Genomic DNA, 24,096 nt, shown 5'->3' with positions numbered 1-24,096 from the left:
AACAAAGAGGCCAGCTCCACCCTACACAAGTGCATTTGGCAGTGTCCAGACCACCAACGGGCTGCCCAGAGAGGTGGTGGAGTCCCCATCCCTGGAGATGTTCAAAAAATGTGTAAATGTGGCAGTTCAGGACATGGTTTAGTAGGCATGGTGGTGTTGGGTTGACAGTTGGACTTGATGATCTTGGAGGTCTTTTCCAACCTTAATGATTCTATGATTCCTGCTCCCTGTGTTGCACCGATGCGAGCCCCACCTGCATCATCCGTCCGGCCGTTGGACAATCGAAAGGAGTTGGAGTGACTCCCTGCTTGCTTGTATTTCTTGAACCTATCAACGACAAGGGAGTGGAGAACATCAGAAACCACCAAGACGCCCAGGTTACTTTCTAGATGAGAGCTGCAGCCACGAAGGGCTTTCCTCACTTTCTTATGGCTTGATGAACTAGCTGGTGGGTCCAAGAAGCTACAGGACCTCTAAAATCCTGCCTACAGGCGTAACTCCTAGCTGACCACATCTGGAAAGGCTGCAGGAGGCCAGAGCAAGGTGAAAGCCAGGAGGAGAAGTTTTAAGGCTGCCTTTTATGGAGGACACCCCAAGGAGTTCCTGCTCCACGGGCTGATTCAGCAAAGCACATAAACCCCAGGTTGAGCCGTCCTTCTGCAGCAAAGCCTGTCTCCATGTGCTTTTAACTTGAAGCAGATGCTTACGCTCCATTTGCCTGAAGTTAAGGGTTTTGCTGAATCACTGGGCAGGCGGCGGCGAACAAAAACTTTTTTTAAGGGCTGGAAGCCAGGTGGGGAGGACTCAAACTCTGCTGCTGCCGAACTCCTGAGGCAAAACTCTCATCAGGTTCACCGCTGCAAGGGCAGGCCCGGAGCCAGGAGACGAAGGGAATTTTTCCACTGCTAAGGAAATGGGTTTTTTTTTTTTTTGGGTTTTTTTTTTTTTTTTTTACTTGTTTAATCACCAAAATAGTGAGTAAATTAAAATGTTTACTGCAGGTGAATAAACACTCTCTTCTAGCTGAGCAGATATGCACTCAGGAGCTGGGAATGCTACATTTTGAGCAGTGCAGATGCTTGGGTTTTTTTTTTTAAAATAGACCTAAAAAGGCTGTGTTATGTTACAGTTCCAGCTACGGCATCACCTAATGCTCCTAACAAGCTCCGGTTGTACGCCACCTCGCAGCGGAAGATGCACAGGCACGACGCAGAGCTCTGGTACCCAAGGCAGAGCTTGGCTCTGGGTGTTGGATCACATTCGGTATCGAGATGGGAATCCAGGAATAACACACCCGGTTATACATGTAAAGCACTTTCCATCTCGAGCGCTGTGTTCAGCTTCCCTGGATTACTCAACCCAACACCCTTAGCCTTGCAAGGAAACCTCACCTGCTTTTTAACTGCACTGATAGGGCTTCAGTTTAATCTATCCCACTAAACACGACATTTTCAGTAGCAGAACAGGCATTACCCCGCACGAGGAGCAGCTTTATAGAGAAAGGAATAAGCATCATTTACTGGATAACCCCAAACATCACTTTCATTATCCTTACAGGTTCCTTTTTAAAAACACCGGCTGTTGTCAGCCTTTAGCTTAGGGAACAGCACAAAAGGCTTATTCCCGTTCATTCGGTAGCTAATTTCTGTCGAAGAAGGGAAGTCAGCCTTAAAGCATCTCTTACCTTAACATGTACAGCACAATAATAATAAATACTATGACTAGAAGGGAAGACAGGGCCACCATCACAGCTATAATCGGAGTCTCATCTGCAATAGGAGAAGAAAGGTGTGGTTATCAACATCGAAAAAACATCCAGCGCCATCATTTAACAAGGCAGAGCGGTACGATTTCTGCTTGCAAAATAACAATAATAACCACAACAATAATAATAAAGGTATTGAGTAAGGTTATGTTTGTCTGGTCTGACAACGAAGATGGATCCAAGACCTGAGCGAGCACCAGGTATCTCAGATACGTTGAGGTTAGATTAAAACCTGCTATTCAAAGCACCTCAGCCTTCTCCAAGAGTTGTTCACTGTGAAATTGTGACTTTGTAGGTGAAAATGGCGATTGAGAAAGTTGCGAGGGGGCTATTTCAGGGGCTTCTTCTGTACAGTTGAACGGGGCGCCCCCCCAGCCACTGGCAGAAGTTTGCTCTATCACCTGGGGACCTGCAAAGGCTTCTGCCTGGGACGTAAGGATTTGTACAAGTGGTTTCTAAACAGGTCTATGAGTTTGGTATAGCGTGATAACCTTATATTACACTAGGTGAAAACTGTGGCCTTTGTAAGATCCCACAGCTACTACATTTGTAAAACAGTCGCGATTTTTCTTCTGGTTCTGTGTCAAACAGGACAAGAGGGCGATGCTTCGTGCTGCACCTGGGCTCTGAACACCTTCAGGCTGAAGTTTGCTGCAAAGGCTCGGGGCTACTGAGCTGCTTATCATCTGCCTGGCTCGTCACAAAGAGGGGGCTCCTGCTGGGACTCCTTTCCTCCCTGGAAATACCGAGTTTAGAGAGGAGGTGATGTTAGACCGCCCTGCACGCTCCGCACCGCAAGGCCACCGACTATGAACTAATTTGGCTCATGTCGTTGTTTGCTCCCTCGCGGATGCTTCTCAAGGGCAGGCACCGCACAATTCCCTTGCAAACACACTGCCATTAGACACATCTGAAACATTCCCATCCTCCGGGACCCACAACACTTTTTTTTTTAAAAAAAAAAAATAAGCTATTTGTAACTTGGCCCGGAGGTCAGTGAAGAAGTGGTCGGCACAAGCAAATTACCCAGATGGGGTTGGAAGCCAAGCAACGCTAGCCAGATAGCAAAATATCCCCAAAGGGCATTTTTTCAGATAAATGTGGATGCCAGCGATGCCAGCTGGGAGCATTTTCATTTTCCATCAGCTCGCTCGATCTGTATGGGCCACCGCACTGGGTCTACATGCCTCGCCCCCCGAGACTGCAGGGCATGACCCCCCCTTTCCACCTTCTGTGCATCCATTTCCCTGCCAGGGCAGATCCCCGCTCCACGTGTCTCAGCAATTTCAACCAGCAGATTTTCTTAGATGGGGTTTATTTTGTCCATCTCTGCCTACTGAGCTAGCAAGGGGCACTCTGGTTATATTTCTGCATTTGCCCCTCTGTGATTATGAGGTCTAGAAATGTTACTCTGACCAAAAGATATGATTTTTGTGTAATGATTTGAAGGCAATGAGCTGGTATGGCAAATAAACCCATGAAGTCCTCCCAGTCTTGCATGTCTTTGTTCTTTCCATCTACTGCCCTCATGTGTAGGCATCTCCCCCAGCCCAGCAGCAAAAAACCCAAGGAATTTATTGGGAGGCATTTCTGCCTCCTGCATGCTTGGTAGCTGCTTGAGCCTTAGCATTACCCACCATGAGGCTTTCCAAAAGCAAGAAGGCGGCAAAGCAACCACGGAGCACCTTAGCCCAAGCCCTTGCCCCTCCTCTAACGTGCTTCCCCTTGAGACCTCTGACTGTAACCACCATCACCACCCTGGCTGGAGAAGAGGAAGGTGGCAAAACCCACAGCTCTATGTCCCTACCACACATCGTTGGACCATTTCTCCTGCCTTGGATGGAGCTAAGCTCAGCCTAACCGGTGCTGAACCAGGCAGGGGGCCGCTGCGGCAGCGCCGGTTGGCAGGCGCCGTGATTTACGGGCAGGGGTTTCGGCAGGGGTGCCTCTGGCAGCAGGATGCAGGGAGGCTGGGGGGGTTGGTGGTTTTTTTTTTTGCAGCCGTTCTTTTGACACATCTGGCTGGATGAGTTAGAGCTTTTCCACCGCGGCGGCTAACCGCCGGTGTGCTGCCCGGCTGGCTCAGTGAAGCCCAGGCAGGAAACAAGCCGGAGGGTCCCCAGCCGGTCCCTCCTTCTGCACCCAGCCCTGGTGAGTGGTGCCAACTCCCCCCCAGCAGCTCCTGTCCCGCTCAAGCCTCGGCCCCGGGGGTTTCATGCTTGCAAATTGTTCGGAGAAGGGACAAGGACTCAACCCTCTGCTTCCACAGACCTGCAGTGCTGGAGCACCCACCTCGGTCCTGAGCCTGGAAGGCATCGGGATGCTTAAATCTTGTCCTAGCACCTCTGAGGAGCCAGCAAACCATCTTCTGATGCTTGAGGTCATGTTTCCAATTGTAGGTAGGGTGCTATAGAGCGGTCTATAAACTGTCCCCTATACATGACACAGACCTGGGCGCAGCCGCCCGGCAGAGAGGGACCGGGCTGAGCAGCCCTCCTTGCTCACTGCTATCAATGCCTGCCCACAAAACTGGAGTCAAATCGAGCAGGCAAGAAACTACAGGATCATAAGCAAAAAAAAAATGGGGGTAAAAGAAATGGAAGCAAAGACATAAGGTCAGTATTTCTTAAACAAACCCCCCCAGGACACGAGATGGGGAGCTCCTGGAAAAGCAAACCCTGCCAAGTGGTTGCAGAGGGGGAGCAGAGCAGAAGCGGGAGTTTAAATCCTGTCTCTTAGATCCCAAGCAGAGTTTAAATCACAGGCCAGCTACGTTCCCTGCACACATCACCGAGCCCGCAGGAGCAGATCTGGGATGCAACCTCTATTTGCTCTCTATTTCCTCCTTGGTCGTATTTGGGAGGTGGAAGAAGAAGCCACACCAGACACCACGGCTCAGGGTAAACCAGTGAGCTTATTCACAAAACACCTTAGCTGACTCCCTCGGGACTGCGTCGCACACATGCGCAAGGCCAGGCTGTCACCGTGTGCCGCTCAGCACAGCGGTCCTCCGGCCCCATCTCCTGCAAGGTGCTCCCATGGCAGTGAGGAGCGTTGGGAGAGGTATGCAACAAGCAGAGCAATGCTTCACAGCCAGAGGATCCGTCTGAGCTCCAGGTCTCTCTGCTGCTTTCTGTCCGTCCTGGTGGGATATGGATGCATTATTTCAGCCCACCCAAAGAGAAATGGGAGAGGGTTCATTGCCTTCTTTCTTCAAACCATGCCTGGATGCCTTTCTGGAAGGTAGGCATCGCGCTTTCTGTGCCCATGTGAACCTCATGAGGTTCAACAAGGCCAAGTACAAGGTCCTGCACCTGGGTCGGGCAATCCCCAATATCAGAACAGGCTGGGGGATGAAGGGATGGAGAGCAGCCCTGCCCAGAGGGACTTGGGGGTGCTGGTGGATGAAAAGCTGGACATGAGCTGGCAATGTGCGCTGGCAGCCCAGAAGCCAACCCTACCCTGGGCTGCATCCCCAGCAGCGTGGCCAGCGGGGCGAGGGAGGGGACCTCTGCTATGGGGACAGGCTGGGAGAGTTAAGGTTGTTCAGCTTGGAGAAGAGAAGGCTGCGGGCAGACCTGATTGTGGCCTTCCAGTGCTTAAAGGGGGCTTAGCAACAGGACAAGGGGTAATGGATTTAAACTAAAGGAGGGGAGATTTAGACTGGATATAAGGAAATAAATTTTTACAATGAGGGTGGTGAAACCCTGGCACAGGTTTCCCAGAGAGGTGGTGGAGGCCCCATCCCTGGAAACATTCCAGGCCAGGTTGGACAGGGCTGTGAGCAACCTGGTCTGGTTGGAGATGTCCCTGCTCCCTGCAGGGGGGTTGGACTGGGTGACCTCTAAAGGTCCCTTCCCATCCAAAACATTCTGTGATTCTGTGGTGCAAGCACCAGGAGATCCCTTCAGGAGGCGGCACACCAGGAGGCATTGGCCATCTCTCCAGCCAAAGCCCAGGGTTTTCTCCTCACTGAAATGACCGCTTTATCCCTCGTACCAACTCCAGGCACAGAGCAGGAGAAGGCAGGGCACCTCTCACCCACGCTGCCCCACCGGGAAGGGATCTGCCTTGCTGATACATCCCCTCAGACATGGAACTTGAGCCTGGAGCGCAGCATCACCCCTTGAACAGGTAAAGTCATAAATATTTGTGCAGCTTTACTCCCTTCCCTAAAAGGCAAGACTTTTTAGACTTAGCCTCTCCCTTCCAGGCTTGCGAAGGATTAAACCGTCTCGTTAGCAGCTGTAGCACAAAACGAGCTTCCAGCTGCCCTAAAATGCCACAGTTGCTAAAAGGGGACAGGGAAGGACTTGCAGATGCTGTGGGAGTTGGGTGCTGTTGGGAAAGGCAAACCACTAATTTCCGTCAGTCTGACTTCAGGAAAAATCCCCTTCTGACCCCAGACCAGAAGACCAGGGCGAGCAGAGCCACCTGCAAACATCCTTCCATGCTGCCCGGCTCGGCACCGACGCTCCAGCACGGGCAGCCCCAGCACCCAGCAGCCCCAAAGCTTGCAGAAATCTCTTCTGCCAACACCGATTTGGGAGGGAGATGGAAATAAAAGGGCTACCTGTTTCCTGCCAGAGTTGTAAATACTCAGTTGTCAAAGTGGACGTGGTGGTTGAGATACCCCAGGGTGGGTGGTTTCAAGTGATAGTACGAGTGCCAGCAGTAAGAGGCAGAAGATTTTCACTTATTTGGGTAAAAAGCAGCTTTCTGCTCCTCACCTTCAGAATAACCTCAATCAACATTTCGTTAGGAAAGCTTTCAATTTTGCAATATCATAGAATCATAGAATGGTTTAGGTTGGAGAAGACCTTTAAGATCATCATGTCCAACCGTTCCCCTACCCCTGCCATCCCACCCCCAAACCCTGGCCCTCAGCACCGCCTCTGCCCGGCTGTTAAATCCCCCCAGGGCTGGGGACTCGACCCCTTCCCTGGGCAGCCCCTTCCAGTGCCTGACAGCCCCAAGGGGAAGGAATTGTTCCCCATGCCCAACCTCACCCTGCCCTGGCACAACTTGAGGCCGTTTCCCCTCATCCTATCACTCGTTACCAGCCTCCTGTCAGGCAGTTGTAGAGCGTGGGCAATAAGGTCTCCCCTCAGCCTTGCAAATATCTGCCCACAATGATTCTCCGAGTCACAGGACTTGGAAAATATGAATTACTTGATGGTAACATTAATATTAGCAATATTAATATCATTAGGAAGTCAGACTTCTTCCCATTTTTCGTTTCTATGCTCTCAGGAGCTGGGATGAACAACGGCAGAGAGAGCAGAAAACTGCACCTAAGCCGTGCCAGATCCAAGGGAATTACGCTGAATATTTCTACAGCACCTTAACCAGCATTTTCAACGAATTCCCTCGCATCCTTTTTATTTCCCCTGTGCAAATGTGTGCTGACAGTATCTATCGCAGAGCGTCCGTCTTTTCCCCTCTACCATCAGCGGGACGGTGAGGGCTTGGCACACCAAGCGGACCACCGTGGCGATGACAAAGCTGAAAAACCCATCAGAGCAATGGCAAAAACATGCAGGGCCAGTGTGTTTCTATAGGGAGCAACCAGACCGGCTGTACCTCCGCTCTACCCGCTCCTCTCCTGCTAAAGCAATGAGTAATTGCAACTGTTCTGGTAGCGATGCCAGTTCTCAGAACGAAGAAGATGGAGAAATGGGCCTAAGTGCTATTAGATTACAAGGAATGCGTTTGTGCTACTGCTTGCCAAGAGAATTAAGGAGAATAATAATTATTCACATGGTTTGCAGAATGGGTCCAGATCGAACGGGGTAAGTTACAGTCAATAAAGACAATTCATAAGCAAAAGAGGAGGAAATGTCTTCAATGGCTTCTTAGATCTTGGTCACCCAACTCGAGGGAGGGTAACGCTGATGTCAGCAGGAACTCATCGTATTTAATAGGACACGTACAGATTGGTACGGAACTGTTCATTTCTGGAAAGAGCAGCCCAACACAAATTAAGGTATCAGCGCATCACCAGCTCTTCCAAAGAGCTTGATAGGCTTTGTAAAAGCAAGTTTGGAAGGGAATCACAGGGAGAGCTATCTAAGAGCAGAATAATTCTGGAAACGTTTTTACTGAGGGCTTGCCTAAAGAGCAATGAAATAGAAAATCCTTACCTCTTCTGTCAGAGTTACCTGCAGAAAAAGAAAACAAAAGTCTCTTAGCAACAAAGAAATATACGTTTTAATAAGTCAGGAAGGATCAAAGACCAAGACAGTAACAAACTGAGTAACTCTCATCATCATCTTGTAAATCTTTCCTTTAAAACAGCAGCTACAAAGCCAGGATGTTACAACGGATTTCAGCCTTCACTTGGTAAAAGGGAAGAAGGAACAAGCCCCAACTTTTTATCGGCGGAGCAGGGAGCTGCAGCTGAGCTCTAAGATCGATAAACACAACGTCCCGCTCTTAATCGATAGCCCAGTCTGTTTAACCCTGTACCTAGCAAGTCACTGGTGTAATTCATTAGCACGTAAATATTAAGAGCTAACACTCGTGCATCAATTTAGAAGAGTGGCTGAGCCAAGAGTTCAATTAAGAGCAGCTGGGCTCGGGGATGGGGATGCTGAGCATCCAAGGAAAGCCTCTACCTGCTGTTTTGGATGTCTCATCCGGAGGGAACCAGAACCAACCTGTGCTGATGAGAGCACAGCCCAGCTCCCCTGCTGCGATGCACAGGCACCCCATGCCACCGTTCTACGTGTGAAGAGCTGCAGCATGGGGTCGAGGACAATCTTGGTAGGTTTGGAGAAGCAGGAACTGCCTGTACAACACCTAATTCATGCGGTGCCTTCTGCCCCTGTCCCTCTCTTGAGCACCACTTAATTCTTCCATGACTGATATTCGCATTTCCTATTAAGATTAATGGCAAGGGCAGCCCTAAAACTAATTTTGCTCCTTGACAAATTGCTTGAAATAAAGAAATAATCAGGTTTGGTCATTTGTTCTTGGGGCTGACATCAAGTGGGAAGCCACATCTGGCCTTGATGGTGCAATGGCCAACGTGTCATAGCGTACACCAAGGGACTTCACCAAAACCAGTAACCCCAGTGGGCCCCTCACTACAGGAAAGACGTTGCATTGCTGGAGCAGGTCCAGAGGAGAGCAACCGAGCTGGGGAGGGGTCTGGAGCACAAGGCTTACGAGGAGCGGCTGAGGGAGCTGGGGGTGCTTAGTCTGGAGCAGAGGAGGCTGAGGGGAGACCTTATCACCCTCTACAACTGCCTGAGAGGAGGGGGGAGCCGGGGGGATTGGGCTCTGCTCCCACGGAAGGGGCGATGGGATTAACAGCCCGGCAGAGGCGGTGCTGAGGGCCAGGGTTTGGGGGTGGGATGGCAGGGGTAGGGGAATGGTTGGGCTTGATGATCTTGGAGGTCTTTTCCGACCTAAACGATTCTGTGATTCTATGATTCTATTCTAAGTGATAAAAGAAGTAGCAAAGACACAAAACCGATACATCTGGTCTCCTGCTAGCAGACATCGTATTACAAAATCCAGGTCCTCGCAGTACTGAAGGCTTTTGCCTGCATCACTCCCATTTGCAGGCTACCTTTATTGTAAACTTGCACCGTGCATGTATCTAAGGTTACTCCGGACTCCTTCACTCTGCAAAAAAGCCTTGAGGATTTGTGTTTGCAAGGAAGCTGGGTGAGCTTGGGCAAGGCAGGACACTAAGAAAGTTGGATTGCAAACTTCCTTCAGCCACATCCTTTTCTACGTTGGCAGCAAAGACAACGTTGCCGCGGCTTCATGGGCTGCGGTTTCCAAAGATGCCCAGAAGAAGAGGGCACACACCTCTCATTAACGTGAAGAGGGGTTTAGATACCCAGCACCCAATATTCCTTGAGAAATTTATTCCTAAGGAATGTACACTTGACATCTCCCAGCATTAACTCCCAATTATTTTCTTCCAGCCTTTTCTACCCCCCCACCAAGTTACCCATCCTGTTTTTCCACTAAATCCAGCACTACCAAGGCTTTCACTATAACCTTTTGCAGGCACTGCTCCCTAACTGTTGCACCTCGTATCAAAGCTGGGTCTCAAATGATGCAGCAATGAGCAAACCATGGCTGAAGAATCACAGACCAGCTAAGATTTCTGGTCACCTCAGCCTCTTTTTGCCTGACTTTTGCTCTCATCCTACGCTGAGCAGCCATACTCTGTGTTCTTAGGGGCCACTTTTATGATGTGCCAAGAGGGAAACGACAGCAAGATGGCAATAGAGACAAGTCTTGCGCATCCAGACCTTTCAAAGGTTAAAATAGCCCAAGTAATTGGGAAAAACTGATAATGTAAGCATAGAATCACAGTATGATTTGGGTTGGAAGGGACTTCAAAGACTTTCACTGGATCAGGTTGCTGAAAGCCCCGTCTGACTTGACCTTGAACACTTCTAGGAAGGGGGCATCCACCCCATCATCGGATGTGCCAGCAAACGCAAGACTGAGACATCCAGCGTGTGGAATACTCTGCTCAATAAGGACTCACTGCATTGCTCCCAGCGCTCATCACGGTGGAGAGAGCATCTTCAGATGGTTTATCAAATCATGTGTGGCTTCTGCCTGCAAGCAGTTTAGCAGCCATCAGGTGGAGCATACAGATTATCCTACCAGTTGGGCCAGCACCATCCTACCACAATGCCCTTCATCCCCAGCTTGACTAATTTTGGATAATGAGCCAACTTATCAGCTTTCCCCAGGAGCTTGATCTCACCCTGGTTGACCCCCTCAAGTTTAAGCCTTAAATCCTTTGGGACAGGGACTGCCTTGCTCTGTGTGTCCCCATACGATGCCAAAAAGCATGACTTGAGCCCACGGTGGCTACTAAAATATGAACAAAGGCAGAAACACTCTGGCTAACCCAAGCTCTGCGGCTGAGCAGCAATCCGGAGTGATTTATTGCCATTGCCTACACAGACCTGTCACGGATCAACTTTTCAGCCAGCACCTGGGAGCTGCGCAGCGCTATCCCCATTTCACACTCCGGAAACCACAAAAAGCGATGAAATTCATCTGTGACAAAAGTGGAACGAGATCCTAGGGTTTCTGGTGCCCCAGCACCTTGGCAAGAAGCCCAAACCTTCGGTAGGATAAATCTCTTCTGATCTGGTCACTTCAGGGAGTTATATTATTTCTTATCGCTGTGGAATTTGCCCCGAATCTTCTCATTCCCTTTTGTTCAGCAAAACAAAAGAAAAGCAAAGAAACAAACCCAGAGGCAGGGCGGCCTGGAGAAGAAGAGGTGAAGGAGATCCCTACCGTTGTGGGCAGCGGAAGAGGTCTCTTGCGTTGTCACCGTCGCACTGAAATTCCTCTCTGTCGTCTCCGCTTCTGTGCTGGGGAGAGTGGTGCGCGGAGCAGACGGCGTCGCGCTGGGTAGCGGGGAGGTGGTTGGAGGCACGGTCACGGTTGTCCCCAGGGTGGAGGCATTGAGGCTGACAGTGGTGGTGTTGGGGGAGATCCTGGTGGCTGTGGTTGTAGGTGGCTTTGACGCCATGGTGGAAACAGTCACTGGAGTGCTAACGTTGAGGATCTTTGGGCTCGTCGTAGTCCCATCCCCAGAACCTGTTGTAGGATCTTTGGTGGGACTCCTGGAGGTGGTGGGCACTATTGTGCGTGGCTCTGCGAGAGGAGAAAGCACAAGGGAACCTCCATGAGATACTCTTCACCAACACTGGAGGGTTTAGATGCTGCAGATTCGCACGACTGTAACTACAAGAATAAAAGAGCCAAAAAATCCCAAGTCCAGGACAGGGAAGGCTTTGCACAGCATGGTGATGCACACCCTATAAAAACAGGTACCTTGAATACTTATTATGATATCGAGGAGGTACAAAAGTTAGAGCCCCTGTAAGAAAGGATCAGTATCTGCTAGAGGTAAAACCCATTTTTGAGCACCTGCCGTCCGTCACCTCTTTTTGAGACTTGCTATTCCAGTTAAGTGGAGGGCAGAAAGGGTAAGTCACCGAGCATGTGAGCACTTACTCCTTTGGTCCTAAAGATGGTTTAGGGACAAAAAAGAGGAGACAAGGAGCGTAGTTTACCTGACGTAATGTTGTTAGCACCGACGCTTATCAGGCCACTTCCGAGCAAAAGGAGAAAGAACCACAAATCCATGTTGACCTGGGGAAGAGAGCAAAGGACAGTTATTTAAACTCTTATGCAACATCATCCCAAAATAATTCAAACTGGGGACACTGCTGTGCATCTTGTGTGTGTAGAGATGGAGGGGAGGAGTGAACGTGTGGCTGGAGTCTCTGCAGGCATGTGGATGGGAAGGATTGATCGATAGGTTCACATGTTCCCAACTGGGGGTACATGGAGAGATCCCGGCCTGGTGGACCAGCAAAGGTGACCGGAGATGAAGCAGGGAATGAGCAAGCTATGGGAGAGCACGAGAGGAATGAGCTATGAAGCTCAGCACCAAAGAAAAGAAGATCACGGCAAAGAACCTTGATCCAAAATGCCCAGAAACCAGAGAGAGGGAAAAAGCAGAGGTCAGCTCCTCCAGCAGGTCCCTGCCAGCCCACTGAAGGCCCTGCTGGTGGATGGGTGCGGGCAGAACACCCGCACGAGGCCAGGCTCAGCTCCACTCAAACCCCATCGCATTCCCTGCATGTGCAGACGAAACAAATACCCGTAAAAAACCAATCCAAGATCATCTGCAAGCGCAGGCTGCACATTGGTTGTACTGTATCTTTCTTCCCAGGAAACGTCCTGCAAAATTATAGGACGATGACATCAGTAGAGTTGTCTCCCCCAGGCCTTCTCCCCAAGCCCTTTTAAATACAAGGTTTTTATGGTGATTTCTTTCCTCTGTAGACCTCAAAAAGCTCCTGAGAAATGGGTATCATTATCTCCTCCCAAACAGATACGGGCCCAGAGGCTGAGGCAAACAACAGTGAGATATGAGACGTCATCGCCCTGGCCAGAAGAGAGCCCAAAGCTGCCAAGCCTCAGACCCCAGGGCCTCCCAAGGACGGGTCAGCATCTCCCATCTGCTACGAGCCCAGAGAGGGCTCGGAGATGGCTCTGCTACATGCCATTGACCAGCAGCTGTCGTACAACTCTCTCCCGTCCTTCATGATTTTGTCACGCGTCCCGTTGCATCTTCAGCATCTCCTAGGAGAAGGCTGCGAGATCTCGCCGCCAAGTCAACTCGTCACACTGCCAAGAAAGTGTTTTATTCCCGATATGCGGTCTAAGCCTCCCCCTCTTAAACACATCTCGTGTTGTTTGTTCTTGTTGTATTTATTTAAATCTGCTTCAATCTAGACCCATCCCAAACTCTGGGCAAAAGGACAACACTGAAGTCATCAATGTGCTGGAAACGATATCAGAAATACAAGATCCTCCCCACCCCACCCGGGAGTATCCTCCCACCAGTACCACCCACTTACATGTTTTTCCTCACCCCCGAAAGAAAACCTGGCAAAAATCAAACATGCTCAGTGACCAAAAGGTCAGACAAACCCTGAACCAGAAGGAAACCAAGCTCCAGAGATAAGAGCTTTCCTTCGGCTCTCTCCACAACCAGTCCTGGAGCAGGGCTTTCTTCAAGGGTCCCACTGGTGTGAGCAGCCAACTTTCCATTGGGTTTCATCACTGGTTAAAATATCTGTCTGGATGAATTTGAACTGACTCAGTCCTCCTGCCGCTCGCTGAGCGCGGGGCTGGTCCTGCAATGCCTCCCGCGAGGCTCTGCTGCAGGGTGGGATGTCCAGAAAACCCGCAACCAGTAGGGCTTGGATGACATGCTCCACTCTTGGTGCTTAAGACACCCCATGCAACTCATTCAACAGCCTCCCAGAGTCTGAGATGTGCTTGGTCTGAACTGTTTTGGCTTTGGAGAGAAAACCCAATGTCTATAAGGAAGAAATTGTTTATGATGAGGGTGGTGAAACACTGGCACAGGTTGCCCAGGGAGGTGGCAGATGCCCCATTCCGGGAAACATCCAAGGCCAGGTTGGACGGGGCTCTGAGCAACCCAATCTGGTTGGAGATGTCCCTGCTTACCACAAGGGGGGTTGGGCTGGGTGACCTTTGAAGGTCCCTTCCAACCCAAACCATTCCATGAGTCTATGATTCTGTGATTCTATGTTTTTGGGGTTGATGGCAAGCCAGCGCAGCTGGAGCTTGGGGAAAAGTGCACAGCAGCAAGCGCACCAGGACGTCTGCTTTTGCTTCAAGGCCACTCAACAAGCAATTGCACTCTGGAGCTGAGATGCTCCTAAGCCAAAGAGGTTTTCTACCTCTGCAGTGTAGGAAAGGGAGCTCATGCCCTCCCCGGGCTTAATTGCAACGGGGAAGCACACGAAACTGTGCAGCCAGCAAAAATGGAACCAACTCTCTGTGGGAGACAGATCCTTCAAGCGTTCTACTGTGGAAACCCATGGAAATAGGGCGCTCGTCACGATCGGACCCACGTGCAAAGGCAGGAGGACTCTAAGTCCATGCTGAATCTCCAAATGAACATAACGGCGGCACTGAGGTGCTCCTGAAACCTCGCAGGGGCTGCTGAAGGCACCAAGGTATCACCATCGCAACTGCTTCCCTCACCAGGAACCCATCACTACTGCAACAAGAAAACAATGAGAAGGTAAAGGGAAAGACCTGGCTCTTTTGCAAACACTGCTAGGAAAGAAGGTGACTGTTCACTGTGTTTTGATGAAGATTTGTACAGAAATGCCATTCTCGTAGGTGGACGTGGCTCCTTTCCTCCTCCCCCCGCTCCATTTCTCAAAATGAGAACTCCTGTTCATTTGGGATCGTGTTCATTTGGAATTCCTGTTCGTTTGGGATCCCATTCATTTGGAATTCCTTTTCATTTGGGATCTTGCTCATTTGGGATCCCGTTCCTTTCAGCCTGGAGAAGAGAAGGCTGAGAGGGGATCTCATAACACCTACAAATATCTTAAGGGTGGAAGTCATGAGGACGGAGCCAGACTCTTCGCAGTGGTGCCCAGTGCCAGGACAAGGGGCCATGGGCACAAACTGAAGCAGAAGAGGTTCCAGTTGAATGTGAGGAAGAAGAACTTGACTTGGAGGGTGCCCAAGCCCTGGCCCAGGCTGCCCAGGGGGGCTGTGGAGTCTCCTTCTCTGGAGATATTCAAAGCCTGCCTGGATGAAGTCCTGTGTAACATGCTCTAGGAGAACCTGCTTGAGCAGGGGGGTTGGACTGGGTGATCTCCCGAGGTCCCTTCCAACCCTTGCCATTCTGGGATTCTGGGATTCATTTGGAATTCCTGTTCATTTGGGATCCCATTCATCTGGGAACTGCCAGCGCTAGCTCCGCAGCAGCAGTTTGCCCCAAGAGCAGACAAACCAGTCACGAATGGGGACGCTCCCACCGCACTGGCATCCTACTGGCGCCTCACACGGAGATGTTGCTCCTCACCACCTGGCCCGCAATTGGAAAACCATACAGTTCTTAATCTCTTCCAAGCCTTTCTTAATGGTATCAAGGATCTTTTGAGCTGGCTGCTCCAGCTCTTGCAGCACACCTCAGGTACGAGGGGAATGACAATTTGTTCATGGCCACTCAGCAAAGGGGTGGCAGAGCTGGGACTGGCAGACCCCAGGGGACCCGGTTCCTCTCCCCTCTGTGGTCCCTGGAGTCCTTTTGAGAAAGTTAAGGAAGGAAAGGCTGATGGGTTAGCCCATACCGACCCCACACCCATGTTGGCCTCCGAAGGTCTTCTGCCCCATCCTCAACATATTTTCCCTTGGTATCAAAAGCAGGACATGGAGGGTTGGTGGAAGGAAGTAAAAGCTGTGAATCCCCTCTTCTTTCTGCCCTCCGTATGTGGGAGGTAACCCACATGCAATAAAAGAGCTTGGTTTTACTTCCAAGACCCTGACTGCCATATGGATGAGAGCTGGAGGCAACTCCCGGGCCAGCCATGGGTATGGGCTGCAAAACCCCTTTGGGACGGTGGGATGACGCAGGTCCCTCCTTGGCCGAGCCGGCAGCGCAGCTCCGATGCCCTGGGGTTACACCAGTGGGCAGGCAGCCGCCTGCCTTTCAACCCCCCCTGATATTACGTTTAATAAGTTCATTGATCTTTGAGCAGATCGCATTAGGAGGAAAGGGTTGGCAAGGGGAGAGAATATTGAATTTCCCCACACCTCGCCCCGTTTTCGTGAAGAAAGCTGGATGCAGGCGGTTTGCGCGGATCCTGAATTTTTATGGCTTTATTGCTGTAAATGTCAAAAGAAACAGGACGCGGGGCGGCCCTGAGAGCATCACGGCTTGCTGGGCAGATCATTACACAAAAATCCTGGGAGCTGCTCCTGTGACCGGCAATCAGCTGCCAGCGCCGCTTTATCACCTTAAAACCGGATCCGGAGCAGAGAGCAAACGAAAGAGCCCTGCGCAAGGGGAGGGCTGTGCCAGCCCGGCTCCCGGCTCCCGGCTCCCAGCCCCGGCTATTAAACACTCCCTATTCCCAAATGCAGTATAAATAAATGCCAGCGGTACGCCGTTACCCGCTTCTTAACATAAAAGGCCTCGAGAGTCCTACCCCAAAGCTGGAGAAACCCGAGTCTCCCTTCCCCCTCGGCTCCCTCCCTGCTGGTTTCGGAAACGGAGAGGAAATACTTGTAATGTTATCAACATAAACACAGCTCTTGGCCGGCTGCAACATCCTGCGAGCTCTGCAGAAAAACACCCTGACGTCACGGCGCCGGCTCTGCCGAGGAGAAAGGAGCCGGCTTCGGCACCGCTGCCCCGGCGGGTTGGGAGGCTCAGCATCGCGTCTTCGTTTTAAACCTTCCTCTTCAAAAATCAGGGTTAGAAACCTGAATAATTGCTACCAGTGTTTCCATCGATATTTTGCATATATATATATTTCTCTATCTATATATTTATATATACATATAGTGGATAGGCACTGCACCCTCCTGCTCAGGATCTTCCTATAGGAATGGCTGGGTTTTAGGCTGCAGGACGTATGTTTTAAAATAAGCAGATCCTTGTCAAGATGATTGAGCCTGGAGGGGGGGGGGAGGAAATAATCTCTTTCTAAAGTAATAAGTGGTTTAAGAATGGTGCTTGTGCGTGCTGCTGCTATAGGGGGGGTTGGCTGCACCTCCCCGTGCTTCCAGAAAGCACAGAATTAGCAATTAGTGCTGCAGAAACTGCCCAGATCCTACCCGGATACAGCCGTCGACAATCAAAGGCAGGATTTACCCCCACCTCTGACATATTCCTAATTCCTGGAAAATGAGGCAATCTTTTTCTATGTGCAAGGAGGAGACACAACCCGGGTTCTGCCCGGCTTTCCAGGACCTTGGCAACCGCTGCTGCTGTCAGGAGGATGCTAAAAGGTAGGGGCTCAACCGAGACCACCCCACCGCCTCGTGCTGGCCCCAACCGCAGAGAAAACCAAAAAATTGTTCCGTTTTCTTCTTTTTTTTTTTGGCAGGGAAGAGGGCAAAACGAGGAGCAAGGTTACGTCTGCACCGGTTAGGCCTTTGAAGGAGCTCACAGTAGGGCGAGAGCAAGCGTGAGCATAAAGAAAGGGGAAAAAGGTCTTTTTTTTTTTCTTTTTGGTGGCAGCAAGCCATCAGCATGGCTCAGCTGCCCTGGAAAACAAACCTGCTGTTCCCTCTCCCCCTCCCTGCTCCTTTTAAATCCCATTTGTGGTTTTCCAGCCTCTCGCTGGCGCTGCGATCCGCAGCCGAGGAGAGCTGCCCACGGGCTTGTCCGACGGCAGAAGGATTTCGCCAACACCGGGTTCCCCTTCTCCGTAACCCCAAACCTCTCGCGCTGGATGAGACGCAAAGGACGTAAAAATAACCATCAGGGTGAGCCCTGCTGCTGGGAGCTCTGCACCAAAAAGCAAAGCCTGGTCCCCTATGGAAAATCACCTGGGGGGCCAAATTTTTTGCAGGGGGCACTCCTTGAGCTGCCCATTGACTTCTTCTCTTCCTTAACATCATGTAAGGAGCTGCTTTGGCTCTAAACGGCGTTGGGATGGCTAAGGGGGTGTGAGTCATCTGCTGCACCAGAGCTGTGGCCATCGCAGGGAGAGGAGCTGTTGAGTTTAGGGAGGGAAAAGGGTTTTGTTGCGCTAAGACACAGTGACTAATTCCTCGCATGTGTCTCCAAAGCTGAAACGAGGCCTGAACATTATTCCCCCACCCCACCCTCTGCTTTTCCACCCTTCAGCAGAAAAGATGAATCACAGCAACCATTCACCCTTTCTGAAAATCATTTTCTTTTTTTTTTTTTTTTTTGTTGCTTTTAAAAAACGGGGCGGCTCCCCCCAAAGGGCCAGCCACTGTAACGAATGGTGCATGAGGAGGAGGAGAAGCCCGCGGTAAGGGCTTGCGGTTTTGCTTTCTCCACCCGCCCAACCTTCACAGCTTTCTTGCACCTCGATATTTACTCATGGCATGGTTTGGGTTGGAAGGGACCTTCAAAGCGCACCTAGTCCAACCCCCCCTGCCACGGGCATGGACATCTTCCACTAGATCAGGTTGTTCAGAGCCCTGTCCAACCTAGCCTTGAACGCTTCCAGGGATGGGACATCCACAACTTCTCTGGGCAACCTGGTCCAGTGTCTCACCACCCTCATCATAAAACATTTCTTCCTTACATCCAACCTCAACCTACCCTCTTGCAGTCTAAAACCCTTGCCCCTTTTCCTGTCACTACAGGCCCTGCTAAAAAGTCCATCCCCATCTTTCTTACCAGCCCCCTTTAAGCACTGAATGGCTGCAATCAGGTCTCCCCACAGCCTTCTCTTCTCCAGGCTGAACAACCTCAACTCTCCCAGCCTGTCCCCATAGCAGAAGGGCTCCAGCCCTCAGACCTTTTTTGTGGTCCTCAGTCCAACAGGCGAACACACAGTCCTCTTTCAAAGAGCAACATCATCATCATACGTGCATGGAGGGAACCCGACCCTACTCCCACTTGGTGCCCAGAAATAGCTAGCACTGTTAGGATGATGTGAAAAACTGATGGCCTGAACCAGGATCAGTCTTCCTCGTGGAGGTCATCTTTAGCAAGATGTTAGTCTATCCCATGCTGATCATACCGGCTTCTCACTGGCAGCAGCAACATGTGTGAAACCATCGTGGGTAGATGTAGAGAGGATCAGGTGTTCACCAGCCAGTCCCTGGAAGGAGGTTCCCCAAGCTCCCTTCCCACCTCTGCTGCCAAAACCTGGAAATCCCTGTGCTTCATCCTGACCTGCCATAAAAAAGCTCCCAAATTGGCTTTTTTACTCCCTAAGCGAATGACGCAGGTTTAGTTAATTCAGAAATGTTTGCAAGGACCTTTGAGACCACAGTTAAAAATAACTTACTGGGTCCAGTCCTGTTTAGTATCTTCATTAATGATCTGGAAGATGGGTCTGAGTGCACGCTCAATGAGTTTGCTGATGACACCAAGCTGGGAGGAGTGGCCAATACTCCAGAGAGTCGTGCTGCCATCTCCTCACCAGCCTGGAGAAATGGGCCAAGAGGAACCTCACAAAGTTCAACAAGGGGAAGTGCAAAGTCCTGCTCCTGGGGAGGAACAACCCAGGCACCAGTATGTGCTGGGGACCACCCAACTGGGAAGCATCTCAGCAGGAGAGGGACACAGAGATATTGGAGAGACCCCAGCAAAGGGCCACAAAGATGATGAAGGGACTGGAGCATCTGTGCTATGAGGAAAGGCCGAGAGAGCTGGGACTGTTCAGCGTGGAGCAGAGGAGGCTTGTGGGGGGGTCTCACCAATGTCTGCACATACCTGAGGGCAGGGTGCCAAGAGGAGGGAGCCAGGCTCTTCCCAGTGGTCCCCAGGGACAGGACAAGGGGCAATGGGCACAAACAGACCCGGGAGGGTCCCTCTCAACATCAGGAACCACTTTTTGACTGCAGGGATGACCAAGCACTGGCACAGGTTGCCCAGGGAGGTTGTGGAGTCTCCCTCCTTGGAGATATTCAAAATTGGGTTGGACACGGTCCTGGGCAGCTGGCCTGGGTGGCCCTGGCTGAGCAGGGGGGTGGGGCCAGATGTCCTCCAGAGGTCCCTTGTCACCTCAACCACTCTCGGACTCTGTTAACTGGCTGTCCTGCAAACTTTTCGGAAGGTAAACCTGCCAGGATTTAAGCTCATTTTGGGGTAAGATAACATCCAGCACTGAGAAGGAGATCCCTACACTCTGCTGGATATACATTGGGGTCCCACCAGTGTCCCTCCAGCTCTATGCCATCACTCAGTGAACAAGCACCAGTTACTGCACACCACGACAGCCCTCTGCCATGTGTGAGACAACCCTCACCTCCTAGGAGCCATGAACAAAAAGCCACAAAGCTCCTCAGAGGAAATGAACCCATGATAGACGCTTCCAAAGGAGCTTGGAGCATCTCAAGACCGATAAGCGAGCCTACTAGAAAAGCCCCAAGATTAGGGAATTAATATCTCAGATAGAAGATAGGAAAATTAAACTGATGAAGTTTTAAGGAAAAAAAAACAGAGAAAAACACCAATGAATGTGGATGCTTAAATAATCTGGACATGAAATAGTTCAGGCTCCTAAATTGATGCAGAAATCTTGACTGTGGGTATCTGCCCTCTGTAGCTGTGTCATGACATTCTTAGTTTTCTATATTGCCTTGCTTTTAGGACAGAAGTCTCTCTCTGTTTAAAAACAGGCAAATACTAACATAGAGCCTAGAGACTTGATGGTCTCATGCCAAAAATGCAGAATTAAAAGACAGGAGATGTAGGCTCCAGCCCCGGCTATGCTAGGGGCAGATCTGTGGCATGTCTAAGACCAAGACCAAGATGATCTCCAGCCCATCGAGCTGCATGGATGGGCACTCCTGGCCGCACCACTGAGCAGTGAGCAGAGTCATCGTCTGTAAGCTGCCCGAGTGCCTCGGAGGCGAAGAGCTACAACTACCTCCAATTATTTTCCTAATAATAATTTTCCTAATAACCCTCCTAATTAGGACCGGTCTACTTCACCCTCAGCTACTCTTTTCTGCCGGCGCTGTGCCTGTCTGATCGCGGAAGCACGTGCCGGTCGCTCTTGCACCTCTCACTGTGTGCAGAATAAACTGGGATGGGTCAAGGAATAAATTGTGGGGGGAGAGAGGAGGGGATGAAGAGCTTCTTGGACCTCTAGCAATGGAGAACAACCAGCTGGAGAGGGTTTCCTAAAGGACACGGCATCAAGGAGCATCAAGGCGGGACACTCAGAAGCTGAGAGAAGGTGAAGTCTTATGAAAAAGGAGAGCGGTGAGCTAAGTCCAAGGGAGCTGTCAGCTCAGGGAGGATGAAGAGGAAGGACTGACTCTGAGCCTGGACCAGGAGGAAGGTGCTGGGTATGGAAGGTTTCGCTGCAGGCCGGGTTGATGAGGGTTGGTGGGGTGGCAGGAGCTGCATTGCAAAGGGGGAGAGGGAGGTGAGACCTCCTTCTGGGGTAATTAAAATGGATCTGCCCAAAGCAACACCCCCAGAACTTGTAAAACCCCCTGGCTAGTACAAGACCAAAGCCCGTGGTCTCCCGGTGTGCTTTGCCCCGCAGGACGGGCATCGCAGCTGCAACGTGGTGCTGGGAAGCGGAGAGCGACCGCCCTAAAGGCTCGAGCGAGGCCGGTTCATCTCATTATGCCAAATAATGAATTAATACATAATTAAAAAAAAAAAAAAGTCAAGTCATACAGGAATACATTTCTTTAACTATTCCATTTTAGGGTGTCCCCTTCTTTGTCCCAGGCACCATTTGTAACACGTACAAAGAAAACATGAGTGCAGTTGGTACAGCAGCTACGTGAAGGACCGGTTGCCTTTGACTGAGGAGTCAAGGTGAAGCGTGGCCATTATTTAGCCTAACAACACCCCTACCTAGCAAGATGCCTTTCGGAGAGCGAGCAAACCGTACGTGGGGAGGAGAAAGGAGGTTTATAAAAAAACCCAAACCAAACATTAGAAAAATAAAGCCCAGCTTTTAGGCTCAGCCCCTTCTGCAGGATCAGCTCCAAGCTGAGACAAGCCAGGAGCCGGAGCGTTCGGGCGGCGAGCGGTCAGAGCATCCTACTTGAAACAAAGGTGTCGGAGGGGATCATTTGCCTGACAGCCTTAAAATCCCATTACAGAGGCTAAGCTCCAATTAAAACGCATGCGTTCGGTCATGCAGCTTAATCGCTGGTTGTGCTTACCCTGAAATCCACCCGGGACACCTGTAGGGTGCGGGGAGCAGCCAGCCCGTCCCACGGAGCAGCGCCTGGGCTAAGAAAGTGCCGTGGATCCGTAAAATCACCAATTTACCTGCGGTAATTCTGCACCGCTGCTCAGTTCAGCCCTGTTGCCACAGTAACACTTCTGGTGTAGCCGAGATCACTGATTATGAAACTAGAAAAAAAATCAGAGGCTGCTAATTAGGATATACTCCAGTTCTCCGAAAGCTCCATATTAATGACATTAGGATTGCAAGCGCAGGGAAAATAAAGACGCCAGAAAGCATCGCCTCGGTCAGCGTCGGCAACCGCCGCCAGCCGCTCTTTGGGTCTTTTTATATAGGGGTCTTAAAATTCAGCTTGTAAATTCTTTGTAAATTCGGCTTGTTTTCCTTCTCTTGAAACAAATGTGCAAGACTCGGTGGAACAGCCTTTACTCTTTACATATATTTGCATGTATTAGAATGGAAAAAAAGGGTCGAGGATGATGTAGAAATGGCGATAGCCGGAGCGGGGCCAGGGATGCATCCCCTGCACCTCGCATTAACCGTGTTTGTTTCCGTCGCAGTTTGCCAGAGAAAGAAACCAAAATCACAATTTTACCAGCGGCTGCAAGGGTTTCCAAACGAGGTTTGCAAACGAAGGGAACCGGAGTTGCAAACGTTTTCCTCTCTGACTCTGTGATTCCAGTGCCAAAAGCATTTTCAGGCACGTCTTCTGCCGAAGGCTTCAAGCTGAAAAGTCTGGCTGGGAGCAGTTGTGCTGCCAGACACAAGCATTTTTCAACACAACCTACAAATAAGACACCGGCGCGTATTTCCAGGCGAAAGGAAAATGGCCTGACAGGTATTTCTAGCGCCGCAAACCCAGAGCGATGCTGCTTGAAAATGTCAGCTCATCAAAACGCCTTCACTTTTCCATTCTTATTGGATGATGAATCTACTGCGAGGATGAAATGGTGATAAACAAGCGGGGCCAAGGACCCAAACTGGGTTAATAGCTTATCATATTCATTACTGCGATGGCAGATTCTGCATTTCTCCATCATCCAGGGCCACCGCATGATGCACAGCCCGGCTGCTTGACTTCAGCCAGCTCCGCAGAGGAGGACCAGGAGCCACCACCTCCAAAGGGGATGCAGAGGCTGAAAAACAAATTGCCGGCAAAAGCCGTGCCCTGAGCTCAAGCACGGCCTGGAGTTTGTCCTGGAGAAGGGCAGGAGTCAAGCGGTGCCAGCATCATCCAGTCCAAGACCATTGGGCTGTGATGCCCTGACCCAGACCCGCAGCAGAGCTCCTCCACTTGACATCCCACCATGTCGGCATGTGGGATTTCAGAAGCCTCGGCTATAACTTTTGGTCCAAGGAAGAGAAAGAGAAGAGCTCTCCCCTGCAAGCAGCAAGGAATCTTTAGGCAAGCAAAACGTAAATGTCCAAAGTGGGAAATGCAGAATAATCAGTTGGGGGTGACCTAGAGATGCCAGGTACCACCTGGCTGACAGCGAGGATGCTGTTTTTATGAGTATCTTTTGCCCAGCCGAAGGCCATCATGAAAACGAGCTGCAGCATATTTGTAAAGCAATGCAAAGGGCTGCTGAAGCTCTCCTCCAGGTGAAATTTGGATCAAAACGCAACGCTGCGAGCTCTGATGCAGTTGCTGGAGGTATTAAAAGCCGGAGCATTTGTAGATCTTACGTGACCTACCAGAAAATAAGAAGAGAAACACTCACTCTTTGACCATCCCAATTTATAGAAAGTAGCCCAGCCCCTACTTCTTAAATTAGTAGAAATAACTGGAGAAAAAATATACTATATATAAAAAAAGCCTCTGAATGCTGCAGGGCTGTGCTCTCCCTGTAGCACAGGCAACGGGGACTTCACATCCACAGCGAGAGCTGACGGCGGCTGCTGGCAAGGGACAAGCCAAAAGCATTGAGGGCCTTTCCAGAAGGCAATGCCACCCCAACCGCTGGATGGAGCTCCTAGCAATTACCCTCCCATGGCCTAATTACACCTCATCAGCTCCTGGTTCGAGAAGTGCAGGGGATTAACGCTGGCAATTGAGCTGCTGACTGGGGTAAGGGCTCTTCCCCGGGGCTGCGCCCAGGATCGGTGCTGCACTGCTGT

The 24,096-nt window shown here is 50.7% G+C and overlaps 1 protein-coding gene across 4 annotated transcripts in view; it reads right to left on the bottom strand.

The window, feature by feature from the left end:
- Positions 1 to 24,096, bottom strand: part of PTPRA (protein tyrosine phosphatase receptor type A) — a 69,098-nt gene that overhangs the window by 16,590 nt on the left and 28,412 nt on the right. For 2 of the 4 annotated variants that reach the window (XM_035895057.1, XM_035895058.1), the window contains exons 2-7: positions 22,062 to 22,145; positions 11,836 to 11,914; positions 11,051 to 11,413; positions 7,909 to 7,926; positions 1,685 to 1,769; positions 254 to 327 (exon numbers count right to left, since the gene is read on the bottom strand). In XM_035895057.1, coding sequence (XP_035750950.1) covers positions 254 to 327; positions 1,685 to 1,769; positions 7,909 to 7,926; positions 11,051 to 11,413; positions 11,836 to 11,908 — 613 coding nt within the window. In that variant the 5' untranslated portion in view covers positions 11,909 to 11,914; positions 22,062 to 22,145. Of the gene's footprint in view, positions 1 to 253; positions 328 to 1,684; positions 1,770 to 7,908; positions 7,927 to 11,050; positions 11,414 to 11,835; positions 11,915 to 21,952; positions 22,038 to 22,061; positions 22,146 to 24,096 lie in introns of those variants that run through there. The other 2 variants (XM_035895059.1, XM_009639547.2) reach the window with 2 other exon arrangements.

Source organism: Egretta garzetta, unplaced genomic scaffold, assembly GCF_000687185.1.
Source record: "Egretta garzetta isolate BGI_Z169 unplaced genomic scaffold, ASM68718v1 scaffold265, whole genome shotgun sequence".
Classification (NCBI taxonomy): domain Eukaryota; kingdom Metazoa; phylum Chordata; class Aves; order Pelecaniformes; family Ardeidae; genus Egretta; species Egretta garzetta.
The sequence above is the reverse complement of the archived record's forward strand: the minus strand, read 5'-3'. Positions and strand labels throughout refer to the sequence as shown.